The 16,828-nt window shown below is 40.8% G+C and overlaps 1 protein-coding gene across 1 annotated transcript; it reads left to right on the forward strand.

The window, feature by feature from the left end:
- Positions 1-5: 5 nt before the first annotated feature.
- Positions 6-9,361, forward strand: LOC137915881 (scavenger receptor cysteine-rich type 1 protein M160-like; the record flags this gene model as incomplete). The annotated part of the gene is made up of 13 exons (XM_068759001.1): positions 6-27; positions 190-498; positions 1,900-2,208; positions 2,853-3,149; positions 3,825-4,130; positions 4,223-4,510; positions 6,071-6,340; positions 7,461-7,639; positions 7,779-7,890; positions 8,004-8,133; positions 8,490-8,563; positions 8,931-9,077; positions 9,198-9,361. Coding segments are annotated over 13 exons (2,607 nt in total), but the record flags the coding sequence as incomplete, so codon positions are not given.
- Between the last annotated feature and the right edge of the window lie 7,467 nt (positions 9,362-16,828).

The raw sequence follows: 16,828 nt of genomic DNA on the forward strand, positions 1-16,828 counted from the left end.
CTTCTCAGGCCTACGTAGTCTGTGCAGGTGAGACCTGGCAACAATCATGCCGTTATAATCTCTTCCCGGAGCTTTCTAAATGTGGAATTCTGTAAATGCCAAGGAGTGAGTGACTGCCAATGTAAGTGCAATAAGAGCTTTATATATAATATGTGTACCATTGTTCATAATACTGCTCTTATTTTACAGGAAGTGTTGATGTGAGATTAGCTGATGGTCCTGGAAGATGTGCTGGGAGAGTGGAAGTCCAGTATACTGGCCAATGGAGAAGGGCTGATAAAAAAGGTTGGACAGACACCAATTCTGATGTTGTCTGCAAGCAATTGAAATGTGGGAATAAGAGAAAATCCCCATATCCTGGTGATTTCAGCCAGGGCTCCGGTGATTTCCTGGCTAAGGCTGTGAATTGTAGTTCCAATGCCCTCCATATATCTGAGTGTGTTAATTTCTCAAAGGCCGCATCTGGGGAGAAGTTCATGATAGCGATCACCTGTGAAAGTGAGTATTTCTTCCATATTGTCATTGTCTTGGCCCAGAGACAGTGTTCGTAGAGGCCCGGAGGTGAACTTGAGTCATTTGACTTAGCTCTTGTCTACAGAAGGTTAAGTGTCAACAGGGAAAGTAAAGATAACTTGTCTTTCGTAGCACCCATTGCTAATACTGTTAGAGCAGGACTGATCAACTGAAACATTCTCAAACAAATTGTATGTGTCGTTGAGCCTACATGTATTGACAGTGAAATTAACTAAATAGATCAAGAATAATTTACATGAGGAAGGGAGTAGTTTTTTTTTTAATTGCTCAAACACAAAACCCAATTTCCTAAACCAAATGACCAGTTCTCTAAACACATTTAATACAACTAGCCCCCATTTGCCAAAACCATAAACACATTTCACACGAAGACACACAATTCACAAAACACAATCCCCCTTTTCTCATAAATCTAAACACATTTTGTCTTGCGAAAACACAAGTTGCCAAAAAAAACCCTGCTCAAATTCTCAAATTAAAGCTCGGCTTGCCACAGTCTGCAAACTTTGAACACAATGAACACGCCTGGCTTCATTCATTTAACATAACGACTCAAAATTGAAGACACTTGTTGCAAATGAGGTGGCCACACCTATAAAATCCAGTCCAGAGTGCTGTTTGCTGGAGGCAGAGGCAGAGAAACTCGCACCATCATTACAGATGAGTGTGAGTGCAACAGTTCAGTGTAAAACATAAATAACCATCACACCCTGAACATTGTGTTTTCAATGAGTGTTGTGTGTGTGATGGATCCTCTGCAGTGTTTGCATTGAGTTGTAGCACAGTGGAGCATATGCTGTATTTTCTGTAGATTAGCATACTTATGTGAAACACACAAATCTATGAATGCCCGATACGTCTAGAGAAATATATTTTGAGAACAGATAATAATGTGCTTTGGCAGTTGTGCAACAACAGTATAATCTGTTTCAATTTCCAAGAAGTTAACATTTAAACTTTAACCAAAGTCATTTATCATTGAATAGAAATGTTCACAGGTTTTTTTACACAGATAATCATATTCAAAATATCAGTCTGGAGTTCAGGGGCCTCGCATAACAAATACCACTGTACCATATTCACCCCCCTCTTTTTGATTATTTTTACAGGGCAACATTTCCTGAAAGTGACATCAGCTCTACATTTTAAACTCCATATTAAACATTTAATTATGGCAACAAACTCCTCACCATTGGGCTTAAATCTAGTTTCAGGAGGCATTGTTTATTTTGATTTTGATTTTTCTATACGGTATACTATTCTACGAGGGGAGGGGGAAGTGCCCCTCACCTTAGTGATCTGGACAGAATGCCAACTGAGCATAATGGATCTGCTTAGTACCGTTCATCTCATTCTTTTTTTCAGAGCACATAGTCGTATTTCTCAAAGCAAATCGTTCCTGTTCTGGCATGGTGGGGATAGAGCAGGGTGGAATTCCCTACTGGCTGTCTGGTTCGAAGGAGACATGGAACTTGGCATCTGCAAACACCGTCTGTCGGCAGATGTCCTGTAGGAAAGCCCTGGAATTCAACTCAGTCCCCAGCACTCATATGAAAGGAGACATTTGGATTGGTTCGTACGAGTGCTCATCCAACAATGCATCTTTGTTTGAATGTAAAAATGCAACTCTGCCATCTGACCACTACGACACTATTGCTACTGTGGAATGTTCAGGTAATGAGAAGAAATCTGTGAAACGGAATTTAATTTAGTATAAGTTGTTGTTATGCTGTGTTTGTTACATCACTGGTCACCATAGCCTGGTTCAACAAAGTAATAATGAATGTGAAATCACTCAAATGCACTCAAATCCATCCAGATCAGATCCACTGAACCTTAAACTGTTGACTCAGGCATTGTGTTCAGAATAATCCAAGTCCTCAGACACTCTGAGATTCCAAATTGATTGGAAAATATGTTATTTACACCAATTTTTACACTTAAGAATTCACAATGACATTGAAGTTTAAAGCATGCACACTCTGAGGATGGTGCAGAGCTTTGACTGTGGGTACGTGCACAGCTAAATGAAAGTAATACAAGCTCACAATGTCTATACTTCAATATTCGCCTGCGCCACAAATGAAGAGCTCAGCTAGTGCTGGAGCAAAGCGTTCTACTGTCACTCTACTTTCATCTTAGAGACTGTAGCTTGAGGAAAGAGTGCGGTGCAGTGTTGTGTACTGTGAGCCCTGGACTAATTTGACTTCAGCCCTCTTTCCACTGGTATGAGAGTGAGAACATAGTCATCCGTCAAGAAAATCTTGAGAAATAATCGCTGATGCATCGCGTTGTTCTTCTTTTGGTTTTTGCAACAGGAAACATTAGCGTAACCCTATCCAATAGTTGTTGGGGGAACGTCAACGCTTGTGTTGAGGGGAATTGTGGGAATGTATGCGAAGACACCTGGACCAAGCACAAGTCCAGCATGCTGTGTGAAAACCTGAACTGTGGGATCCCAATCAGGACCAATGGACAACCTGGAAAAGGGAGGGTGATCATCAAGAGTGTGCACTTGACAAATCACACAACCAACCTGAACCAGTGCAACCTCGTCTTAAACAGTAAAAAAGATACCAGCTGTGACCACAAACCAGCCTACGTTGTTTGCTCAGGTAATAGATAAATCCTCACATATCCATCGCATTTGGTTATGTTTATTCTTCTGGCCATGCAACTACTCAGGGGTACTTCTGAGGCTGACAATCCCTCATACTTGTTACGTGGTAATCAGGTCAAATCAGAGATATTCTATTTTTCCCTTGTTTGTACATACAGTACATCTGTACTGCACACAGTATTTCTGTGATGCCTGTTTTAATGTTTACTGTGCATCTGCACCATGTCTTAGCTTTTGTTTTTGTTTATTGTGTCAATAATAAAACTGTTCTGTAATATTTTCTTTCTTTAACCTAACAAATCATATTTAGAAAATTAAAGCAACTGAAAACAATGCAGTATAATTATGGAAAAGATAAATAAATGTCAATTTTAAAATGGATTAGAAATATAGGAGATCTTAAAATACAATATGTATACAGTAATACAATTGAATTAAAATGAAACATAAATAGTAAAGCTTATATATAATAATATTCAAAAGAAAAAGTTCCTTATAAATGCAACAGTTTGATATAATGTACAGGAAGGCACAGTACTTCACTTTCCTAATTTACGTCCATTCGGACTCATAATTCGGATAGTACTTGTATTGTCCAACAGTGTATATTTTTCTATTAACCTTTTTTCCTTAAGGTTAATAAGGTGTGCCTTTCATTGTTTGCTTACAGGAAGTCTCAAAACCAGAATCACTGCATCTCGACAGAAATGCTTTGGAACTGTGGAGATGTATTCTGAAGGTCAGTGGCTCCCCGTGTGCGTCGATGCTCTTCGAGACAATGTAACGCAAAAAATAATCTGCATGGAGGAGAAATGTGGAGAAGCTGTAAATGTGAATGAGCATTTTGGACCGAAAACAGCATGGCCTCGTGTCATTTCACAAATTCAGTGTCTTGCAAATAACAGTGACTCGTTTAAAGCATGCACAATGACTTCTGATTGGAGCAACTGCACCCAGGGTGTCCTCCAGTGCTCCGGTACGTTTCACGATTTCATCTTCAGTGGGCATGATTTTGATTTTGAATTCCTTCCAAATATATAAAGCATTGTCTGAATCTGCTCATCACAGGCTGGCGGAAGATGGAGCTGAAATTTGGCAAAGCATGCAGTGGAGCTGTGTTTGTTCACTCAGAGAAAGGTAGACAGGCTGTCTCCAGTGAAGGCTGGACAGAAGCTGAGGGAAACAGGCTGTGTCAGGATCTGAAATGTGGCAACTTCAAGTTTAACACATCAACTAAATTCAATTATTTCTGGAATGGAAGCTTCAACTGCGAAGGTGTCAAAGATCCAATGAACATCTGGGCCTGTGAAAAACCAGCTTTGTCTGCACCGAATCAGCTCAATATTGAATGTGATGGTAAAAAACATTTCCCCCTCTATCTCTTTCTCTCTTTCATCAAATTATCTTTCGTCAGACTAAATTTTTTAAACTAAATATGTGTTTTGTGATCAGGTTCAATGACCTGCTCATTCTGGATTAAATACTGTCAATGTCTTTATTCTCTGCATTCAAAACATCTTCATCCATCCATCTTCCACCGGTTATCCGGGGCTGGGTTCTCGGAGGCAACAGTCTCACAAGGGATTTCCATACTTCCCTGATCCCAGACACTTTACTCCAGCTCTTCTGGGGGGGATCTCGAGGCGGTGTCAGGCCAGCCGAGAGACATAGCCTCTCCAGTGTGTCCTAGAGCAGCCTGACTCCTCTCGATGTGGAGGGGCAGCACCTCGACTCCAAGTTCTTCCCTGGTGACTGAGCTCCTCACCCTGTCTCTAAGGGTTTACCGAGCCACCCTTTGGAAGAAACTAATTTTGACCTCTTGGATCTTGTCCTTTTCAGTCATGAAGCAAAGCTCCTGACCAGAGGTGACAGTAGGAATGTCGATTGACCGATAAATCGATAGCTTTGCCTTTTGTTTCAGCGCCTTCTTTACCACGACATACCGATACAACGACTGCATCACTGCAGCTGCTGCACCGATTTGTCCGTCAATCTACCGCTCCATCCTTCCCTGACTCGTAGACTACAAGATACTTGAACTCCTCCACTTGAGGCAAAGATTCCCCACCAAGCCAGAGAGGGCAGACCGCATTTTTTCAGTCACCATGGCTGTGGATTTGGAGGTGCTGATCCTCATCCCCCTTGATCCACTCTCGGCTGCAAACTGCCCCAGTACACGCTGGAGGTCCAGGCTTTGTTCCCCAAACCAGACCCCCTCTGGTCCCTGACTGCACCTAGAAATGCAGAGTCCAGCCCCTCTCGAGCTGTTGGGTTCCAGAGTCAAAACTGTAGGTGGAGGTGAGGCCGATTATATCCCTCCCAAACAGGTGACATTCCATGTCCCAAGAGCTAGTCTCTGTGTCCGGGGATCGGGTCTTCGAGACCCCATCTGTCGACTGCCACCCAGTCCACATTGCACCCGTCCGATATGGTTCCCACTGCGGATGGTGAGTCCACCCGAGGTCGGACCCACGTCACCCTTTTGGGCTGAGTCCGGCCCAGCCCTGTGGGCAGAGGCCCGGCCAACGGATGCTCACAAACCAGCCCCGATCCCACGCTCCAGAGTGGGGCCCAGAATCTGATCTGCGTATAAAAACACCTATAAGAACATTTAATTTGTGTCAGTTGGCCAGTTGATGTGGCAAAGTCACAACAATGCAAAAAATATGTTTTATTGTTGTGGTTGGTCATGTCCAAAATAGTCCAGATAAGGTTGTAGTGAATAATACATCAAAGTTAACAGCGCTTTATAGGCTCATGTTTTCAGCTAATCCTCGTGTGGTTTTTTTCAGACTGTTTAACGTGAACTTACTTCAGGTTCATCCACACTTTCTTTCAACGTGGGATTTGATTCATCCAGTTCATTCTCCTTGTGACATTTATTATCAATAGTCTTGTTGTATTGTTGCTTTCCAGACGAGCCAAAGATCACCCTTTCAGAGAAATGTGCCGGTGAAGTCAAGATAAACAACATCAGTGTGTGCAGCAGTCACTGGAACATGGACTACTCATTCTTGGTTTGTCAGGAACACGGTTGCATCGGCGCCATTTCCTTTGATTCGACACCACCTAATCCAAAGGAGACGTACCACCACGTCAGCTGTGAGGACTACCATCACAATCTCGGCCAATGCAACAGATATATGTCAAAGTGTGACGGAGGACTGGTGTCCATCGTCTGTGCTGGTTAGTTTGGATACAACCATCCTGTTCTCTGACTAATGAAATGTCCACAATGATTTAACCCTCATGCGGTGTTAGGGTCCGAACGGACCCGGTTAACACCAAATGAAGATAAATAAATTAGCACAGCATAAGGGTTAAAGAACAAACCAGTGGAATTTACCAAATTAAGACACATGAACTCTTCTCACAAGAGATTTTACTGAGGAGTCATTATATTGTGACCAGAGCTTTAACACATCTCCTGAATCTAGCACAGTTTGAGCATTTTCAAGGTTTGCATGTGCCTTTAGTCCACAATGCAATAGTGAATCCATTAATATGGCTTGAATTACAGCCAGGAGATGAGTTTAGGTTAACAATGTGGCACACAGTGAAGCTGCTAGTTGTTGCTGCATCTAAGGACTGTTATAAATATGGTGGCACGGTTACGCAGTGGATATCGCTGTCGCCTCACAGCAAGGAAGTTCCAAATTCGATTCCTATCTGTACAGAGTTTGTATGTTCTGTTTGTGTTTTCACCTCCACAGACATGCAATTTAGTTGAATTGATCACTTCAAATTGTCCGTAGGTGTGAGTGGTTGTCTGTCTATGTGTTGCCCGCAATGCGCTGGCGATACATCCAGGGTGCTTTCTACCTCTCACGTGTGGCCAGCTGGGATAGGCTCCAGCATTACCAGACAATTGAGGCTGTCTCTTCCACAAGAAAATGCATGGATGGATGGTTGAGATATCTAAAAGGAAAATCATTCCAACCGCACATCTCTGTGCATGGAACATTCTGGTCCGAATATTTCCCTAGTTTTCCCAGTGAGTCACTAAAGCTGGAGTCATAATTCTTAACTTTTTTTGTGTGATAAATAGAGGATAGTATAATTCTTAACTTTTTCTGTGTGATACATATTTGAATTAACCACTGATTTAATCCATCAGATACATATATTGATACTTTGAGAGTAAGTACACTGTGTGTAAGTAGAATGTGACATGAAGGAACCCTCCCTTATTTTTGATCATTCTGTTTTTGGATTTGTGCTTTACCTCATCAACCCCCCCTCCTCCCAGCTTTGCTTCAGCTTCATTTACCAAAGTTGATTTTTTCTTTCTTTCTTTCTTTTCCAGGTGATTTGAAGTTCAAGACGACAGAAAATTGTGGAGGTCAGATTCAAGTCAATTATCGAAATCAATGGGAAAAAGTGTGTCTCCTGTCATTTCCCGCTGAGCAGAAAGAAAAACTGTGTCATCATCTCCTTTGTCCTGGTCACAATGATAGCTTAGCAATACCCAACAGGATACAACTGGTAGGTATTTGAAGTATCTCATTTGAAGCAACTCATTATTCTTGCAAAATCTGTCTATCTAACTATAAGTCGTTTCTTTAAATGCATCCAGTCTTTATTATTAACCTCTAATTGTTTTAAGACAAATTTACATTTAAAGGACACGGAGAGCTTAGAAACAGCGCTGGATTGTACTAACGACTACAATTTCAAGTACTGTGTCAAGAGCTGGTCCTGTGGTTCACTGAAACCAGCCGAGATCTATTGTAACGGTAAGCAAAACCATGAAAACAGTCTTAAAACGTTGGGTTCATATTGCTGCATGGCACAGCTGCCCCGCTCTGTGATTACATGCTGAGGATGAAATCTCGATGTTTGATTTCAGGTTATGAGAGAAAGACACCTGTTCTCAGCAGATCCCACAAAGTGTCTATCATCCTGGGGGCGGGGCTTATCTTGGTTCTGGTTGTAGTGATTTTATTTGTGTGCATCAAGACAGCCAGCAAATCTGCATTGTGTGAGTTTTTATAAATTTAAGAGTTACTTTTTGTTTCGGTTTTAATTATTTAATTTAAAAAAACGTGTCAATCAAACAGATCAAAAGCAAAACAACTCAGCGATTGTTTTCTCATCGTCATGAAAAAAGCGTAGAGGAGCCTTTGTGCCACTAGAGGTCAGACTTCCTGTGTTAGATAAATGTAAATGTCCTTATTTTTCATTTGAAACATTACAGGCAGCACATCAGTTTAACTCAATAAAGCGTATCAAAACAGAAATATGTGTTGTTGTTGTTATTATTATTATTGACAGGCAGTTTTTTGTCATTTATAAAAATGACTTCTTAATTTTCTTTTGATATAGTCAAAATGAGGTCAAATAAAAAAGTCGAGCCCAAAAGTCGCAAGCATGATGATGTCTCAAGAGGAGCAGAGAAAGGTCATCACAGTAAGTCTGAAAACATAAATATTTATTCATACTATTTTGTTTTTTCATTAAAATATATATATTGAAAATTGAATCCTAATAGCAGTAGGAACACATTTAAAACAAATGAAATGCCCTTGAGCTATGAGTAAAATTCTAAATTTCGATATTAAAGAAACTCCTGGGTTACAGTTATATGTCTGTTTGATGTTTGTTGAATTGTTGGTCTGTTATGTCTCATTTAGCGTATTACTATTTATTTTTATTCTGTAAATATGTAATTTTACTTCTATTCTTTTAGGGTTAGGGACTGCAGCTGAAAAACAGCCCTTTGGCTAACTCTGGCATATTGGCTGAAATGTATGTAAAGTTGTTGTTTTTCATGCAGAGTTCAGGTCAGAGGCTGAATGCATGATGGAGGCCGGAACACAGAGCATTTCCTCTTATGATGATATTGATGAAACGTTCAAGGCTCAGCCACTGAGCTTTCAAGCCACCACTGCTGCCATCCCCCGAGAAAACTACTTTTATGAAGGTAGCGTCTGTAAAGTTTCGATTCATTTCATTCACATAATTATTATTATTTTTACCCTTTAAAAGACAGTAGAGGTTCTCTCGCCGTCACTCTAATTTTAACTCAAGGTGTTCTTAGCAGATGGGGCGACCTGTGAGGTGGACGGCTTGGAGGAGGCCTATGATGACATTGATGGCTGCCCTGAAATCCTTCAGGCTAAAGCTGAAATACACAGCAGTCCACAAAATGCCCCTGAAACTGTGGCATTGGCCCATCTCGGACTGATGCGAGAGGGTGAGGACTAGGCCAAGGCCGGACGGGTGAGAGACGATTGGGTTTAAATTCCAAACTGACATCATGAATTTTATGTTCTTCAAGCCATTTTTGTTATCTTTTGTTATTTTTAGATCAGCTAAACGAGCTAAGCTAATTCTCTTGTTTGTTTAGCTTCCTGATATGAGATGTTAATACAGTATTATCCTCCGCTTTCATTGTTTGTCTTCAACAATAATGTCAAACTGTCATGCGGTACAGCATGTTGGACTAAAGTAGTAAAAAACCTTCTGTAAGCTGTATTTTATGACTATTATCTATTTCATGTTGTCATTTTTATATATTTTTGACTCTTGCTGTATGTCCTGCTACTCAATGTTACCTATAAAATGATACTATTACACATCATCATCTTTTGCAGGACTTACTGCACCTTGTTGCATGAGCGCAATGAATGGCACTGCTACAATAAAGAAATCTGAATGCGTGATTGTAAACAGCTTAATTTCTGAGACTTGTCTTGACAAATTAAAATTCACGATTTACCTCTGAGACTTCAAGGCTTCGGAAAATGGCTCAGATGTTGAGTATCAAACTGTATGTTATATGTCATATATAGTTTGATACACAGCACAATAAGCCATTTTCTCCACAGCACGTCTTTTGAAGGATGCTGAAGAATGTTTTGTTAATATGTACCGTATTTTTTGGATTATACGTCGCTCCGGATTGTAGGTCGCACCAGCCAAAAAATGCATAATTAAGAAGAAAAAAACATATATAGGTCGCACTGGAGGATAAGTCGCATTTTTGGGGAAAATTTATTTGATAAAATCCAACACCAAACAACATATAGCACAAAGAACATGCTAACACGTTTACCAAAATATCAGGTTTTACTCCGAATCACGAAATCCAAGGAAATCTTCATCCTCGGTGTCACTTTTGAACAACTCCCCCAACTCGGCAGGTAGACAAGACGCCGCTTCCTCTTCTACGTCGCTTACATCAGACTCGTCGTCAGTTGCAGTTCCAATTATTCCAGCCCTTCTGAATCCCGACAGGATGGTTACGGTTGTCACTGAAGCCCATGCTTTGTCGATCCATTCAATGACTTCCAGGAAAGTTGCATGGCGCATTCTCCCGGTTGCCGTGAAGCTGTGCTCTCCATCCGTCATCCACTGCTCCCACAGGTTACGCAAAACTGACTTAAAGCTCCTATTCACGGAGATATCAAGTGGCTGGAGTATTTTGGTTAAGCCTCCAGGGATGATGGCAGGTATGGAGTTGAAAACTTTTAATTTATTTTTTAACTGTGGTGTGATGTGCGCTCTCATGCTATCCATCACAAGCAGAGCTTTGCCTGCTCTAAAGAAGCCATCCGGTCGCTTATTATAGCACTTTGTAAGCCACAAGTTCATCATTTCTTGATCAATCCACCCTTTCTCGTTCACGGCGACTTCAACTGAGGAGGATTGGATTTTTGGCATGGTTTTTCGTTTGAAAATGACCATCGGTGGCAGTTTTGATCCGTCTCCACAACATGCCAGCACCGCTGTGAAGTGTGATCTCTCATGACCAGTTGTAACGATATTCACACTTTTTTGCCCTTTCTCTGCAACACTTCGGCCCATGGGGATGTCAAAAGTGAGGGGGACCTCGTCCATGTTAATAATATGATCCGGTGTCACGTTGTGATCACTTACATGCTTTTCAATGAACGCGCGGAAACTGTCAACCTTGGCTTGGAAGTCCGCTGGCAGTTTTTGGGACAGTGTCGTCCTTGCTCTGATAGAGAGGCGTTTGCGTTGCATGAAGCGGTAACACCAAGAAGGTCCTCCCGCAAAGCCGTTTATATTCACCTCCTTGGCCACCACCTGGGCGCGGAGACGCAACTGCACCGTTGACAAACCTCTCCCAGCAGCACGTTGTTCAAGCACCCATGCGTGAACTCGTTCCTCCAACTGCGGCCACCTAGCTTGTTGCCCGCGATTAGCTTTCTTTGTTTTCTTCATTTCAGTAAGCGTAACCTCCGCTTTTCGCCAGTCCCTTACAAGTTTTTCGCTCACTCCAAACTTTCTTTCTGCTGCTCGATTGCCGTTTTCGGCTCCATATTTCACTATCTGAAGCTTGTAAGCCGCGGAATATGACTTTCTTTTCGGCAACATTTTCATTCAGCCCTTCTAATTGGTGTTTTTAGATAACAGGTGTGACAGATAACTCTGAACCTCCAGACACCGCGACAGATTCTGACGGGTCACAGAGTTCCCTGTAACACCTGTTATAGAAATGTGTAGGCTACTGTCTCTGCGCTCACAGATTTTGTAAAAAAAAGCATATATAAGTCGCTCCGATTTATAAGTCGCACCCCCGACCAAACTATGAAAAAAACCGTGACTTATAATCCGGAAAATACGGTAATTGATCTCAACTTGTTTGGAATTGAATGTTTCATTATAGAGATTGCTGCAATTTTGCTGTGCCGACCGACCACTTCAAATCTGTCATCCAAACACTGGCACTGTTCGAAATATTTTGGATACAGTTTCATATCCATGCACTTTAACATTCTCTATAAACACTTTAAAATACCCTGTAGCACCACATTATGTAATAACGCCATTTGTGAATGCGTTATGTGAAAATGTAATACATTTTCATTATGTAATAACACTGCATTTTGTAATAACCGGTGCAATGTGTAACTTATTATTACTATTTATTACAAAATGCAGTGTTAATACAAAATGCAGTGTTATTACATAATGCGGTGTTACACACCCAGTGGCCACAGGCTGAGCGTGCAGTTGTTCGGTGCAAATGCTAATATGAGTGAGGCCATCCGTAAGAGGCCGACAGACACTGGTGCTGCTTTTCAGAGTGAAAGAAATGCTTGAGCCGAACATACTTCGTCAAGTGACACTGAGATCACGGAGCCAGCATTACACCCAAAGGGACCAATTTGCTAACGGCAGCCTTCGTAGAATATGTAAACATCAGACCCTGCCACAGGCTTTGCTGGGGGATCATGATGCAGGATTAAGTCTGTGTGACTGAAGCTGAAATAGATATAGTGAACACATATTCATCTCAGAAGAGGTGACATTTTCATTCAGTGTCCACTTTGCATTCTCTACAGTAGGATCCAATGGTCATGTTTCAGGGGAAGTCAAAGTGTGCAAACATTGAAGTGTTTACTGTAATGTGTTTGAGTAATTCTAAAAATAAATAAATGCCAGGTTGTTTAGATAATCAGAAATTATCTCTGTTTACAATACATCATAGAGTAAATCCTAGTCAGCGATCCGCTGATCCGCTGACTGACTCTCCACCTGCCTTTAAACGATCCTCCTGAAACCAAGGCACTGCTTAACATCAGCTCCTGCAATCCACAGACCGGAAAAGACTGTAGAATGTCTCATCTACAAGAAAAGGGATGGATCAAATAGCATATAGGCTACTATTATTTGAAAGAGGTGGTTCAGACATTCAGACAGTCCCTTCAGGTTGAGTTATAACTTTATTCATTTTTAAATTTTCTTCTAACAGGATAATCATATATTGTTTTCCTTCTTCTTCAATACTGTGTTTTATAAGCAAACTACTGCAAAAGCAACCTCAGCCTCAGCAGCACTTTTAGTGCAAGTTAGCATATTAGAAAAAGTTAGCATGGTTACATGTAAAAGTTAGATGAATATTGCAAGTGGCACTTATTACAATTATTAACATGGAAACATTAACTCAGTACACATACAAAGTGATAATGCAGTACTAGATGTGATAAAGAAAGATGCACATCGCCCTGTTACAGACACAAAAAGATCATGACCTATTCATTCATCCGGGTCTCGTGTCTGGAGCCGAACCCAGCTGACAAATGCAACTTCATAAAATCTTTCTTTCAACCTGATCCAGTGAGAGTTCTCACCATGGCAAGTATTTACCACCACTATTATCGAGTGTACCATCACTATTATCACGGGTACCATCACTATTATCGAGTGTACCATCACTATTATCAAGTGTACCATCACTATTATTGAGTGTACCATCCCTATTATCGAGTGTACCATCACTATTATCACGGGTACCATCACTATTATCGAGTGTACCATCACTATTATCGCGTGTACCATCAGCTCAATCAATGAAAATGCCTTGTCAGGATTTGAGAGGTTTCTTTAATGAGGATCTTTGGCACCTCCTCAATTCATGTGAATAGTTTTTGTATTGTTTTCTAACCATGACATGATACAGTTTTAACATTATTTGTCAGAAGTATTTTCTCTCAGACCATCTGGACCAAATATTCATGACCTTTATATCCATTAAGAATACTCTAATCTGTCTCCCCTGCTGACTTTGTATAGACTGTCCCAACTTATTCAAATACAGATCAAGGTTGACAAAAGTTTCTTTAGCTTCTCAATGTTGTCATTAGTTTTTCTGATGTTGGAGGTGGTGATTTTCCATAACAAACAGTGCTGTATTATTTATAGTGCTCTTGTGTGGCTGCTGTCATCCACAATGCCAGTATAAGTTGTTGAGACCTCCCTCTATCTCTCTTGCTCTCTCTCTCTCTCTCTCTCTCTGTGTGTGTGTGAGAGCGAGATGAAGGGTATAACAAAGGCCTGCCAAGAACTTATAACTGGGGAAGCTAAGTCATTATCTGTTGTAAAAGACACAGACATTGAATCAAACACAGCACGGCGAATAAGATTGGAAACAAAATCCCAATTTTGCTATAATATAATTCAAATTAAGCTCATAACAAAAGGCTTGCTTCCTGGTGGTAGTATAAGCCACTAGCACATGGAAGTCTCAAGATAAAGACTTGACCATGTACAGAGGAGGTATCACAACGTGTGTCATGAGGAATGAAGGAAATTTGTTCTGCCTTTCCATTATGTAAACTCCTTTTCTCACATTTCATCCTCGAGGCATTGGGAATATGCTTACCATTTTTTAATAGCTAAGTAATATATAATTTCCACATTACAAACAGAGCTCCTCTACAATATGTCCAGTGTTTCTGGTAACTGCTTAATGACTGGGACTCAATGAGCAAGGAGAGAGAAGTAAGTAGTCCCATTCATGCGTGTGTATCTATCTCTCACACTGCATGATGATATGCTTGTTAAATATTTAAGTATTGGGAACATGGCATTCATGCTCCACACTTTAAGCAGCGTGAAATTATCTGAGCAGGCAAAGGAACTGCACCACTGGGTTCGGGGGTTGCCGCTGCGGCAGGTACCAGAGACCCTGAGACCAAAGCTCAGAGGTGGAGAACATGGTTGACTCTGACTCAATGTCCCCAGCCTCTTCCGGGATCTGGGAGAAGTTCTCCCGGAGGTGGGAGTTGAAAACCAAACTGACAGAGGGCTCTGCTAGACATTCCCAGCAGACCCCTAAAACACAAATTGAGAGAGAGATGTTTTTTTTGGAAAACACAGACCACAGGAGCGACGGAGGATCTGCCTGTATGACCACCGTACCATCGCAGAACACAACCCAGCTGAACATGCGAGGCATCACCGACAGCCTGGAACAGCTTGGAATGTCGATTTGGACGTAGAATGAGGGACAAGGAGTGGTCTCACCGCGCAGCACGGAGGTTTCGATATAATGATGAACAGTCAAACTCGTGGCACCGGGTTTCCTGATATTTTCTTTTTGGTAGCAATGCGCCATCTGAGAGGAACCTTTTCTAAAATGAGGAAGAATAAAAACTATTTCTCAACCCTTTTCCTGCCAGTCAGTTATTTCATGAGGGGGGAGAAAGAGAAATGTAAATTTCACTTACCCACTTAACCATAGTATTTAACCATTAACTATAAAGAGGCTCTGGGAAGCTTAGCCTCCCTAAAATTGTCACAAAAAAAATAAAATCCCGAACTTGTTATCATTCCACATCTGCTCGTGGGTAACAACTTCCCTCAACACGTTTGTACAGCCAATCAGTTTGATCTGTGATGATACACAATGAGACATACCAACATCCTGCTGATCATGTTACGTAACAACAGTATGCAACGTTTTGTGGAAGGTTTTGAATCGCGAGAATTTGCTGAAAAAAATGAAAAGAAGAAACCCTGACAGAGCTGACATGAAGTCAAAATAAAAGATGCTTTAAACAAGATATTACTGAGAATCCCTAAAACTGTTTAGACCCCAATACTAAATGTTTGCCCAAATAAAGAGTTTTGCAGATCATTTCTCAGTTGTGACTCAGTTTGTTCTATCAAAATTCAAAATGAATGTCCTGAATGTTGCCATAATCTTTCTCAGAAATGACATCATGATAAAAAAAAATATAATAATAATATTCCACTCATTAGGTCCCAATCACCCCAAATAGCCAAGCAAAATGAAAAATGCATGCCATGCAAGAGTTCAGGCATACAGGACGTTGTGAGCTGCGGCTGCCGCTACGCTAAGTATGCCGCAGACCCAAACCACTCTGACACCGACCACGTCTCTGCAGAAACTAGCCATCCACCAGCTGTTTAGTTATTGGCCCTTTGTTTATGAAACATCTCATCCTGCTGTAGACCAATCAGAGATTGATGATTGTACCCCCCCTCACTGCTGTGAATACACTCAGAACTAGACTGGAAAGGTTATGATAATGTTTATGTGACCGACAATTGCATTGCAAAAAGGAAAGAACAGATGTCAAGTAATATTTTATTCATTCCAGAGGGAAATTACATATATATATATATATATTCTAATACTTATGTGTAATGACAATTTAATGGTACACTATGCTTAAATGTTACACTTTACATGTTATTATGTAATTGCATGAGGCAAAATATAATAGGTCCATATTCTGCATAACAGTCCTCTGTTTAAATGTTTTATATCTACATAACTTTGTTCTGCATACATTCATCCCAACGCAGGAGTTGAAGATAAAATCTAGCCACATAGTCAGTTTTATTCTAATATGTAGTCTGAAATGCATTCAATTATATGATAATCAATCAATAGTAATTAATATATTAACTGTAATAGTTTCCAATGCATTTTTAGAGGACCAACAGGATTGCAAGGCAGGGCGGTAGCGATTATAATGCAGGAATTTTAGTTGGTATTAGTACTTTAGTGGTGTATATACATTATGTATGAAAATATAGTTACTCAAGTAGCATTTTGAATAGAGGACTTAACTAAAGCATCTGAGCCCTTCTTTCACCACATGAACGCCAGCATCAAAGCAACACTCAAGCTTTACAACAATTATATGATGTAAATGCCACATCCCATCGTCACATCACTGGTACTTTTGAATAATGTCTACATTGGATATTTGTTGAGCCGCTAGGCTCTGGCGACGCATTTGGGATGTATCCCACCTCTCGCCCATAGCGAGCTGGGATAGGTTTCAGCAACTGCCGTGACCCGCAAGGTGGAAAAGTGGAAGAAAATGGATGGATGGGTGGATATTTGACATGCCGTCAAAGCAAAATGGTGCAATCTGAGTCGGAATA

Source organism: Brachionichthys hirsutus, unplaced genomic scaffold (assembly GCF_040956055.1).
Source record: "Brachionichthys hirsutus isolate HB-005 unplaced genomic scaffold, CSIRO-AGI_Bhir_v1 contig_1063, whole genome shotgun sequence".
NCBI classification, from domain to species: Eukaryota; Metazoa; Chordata; class Actinopteri; order Lophiiformes; family Brachionichthyidae; genus Brachionichthys; species Brachionichthys hirsutus.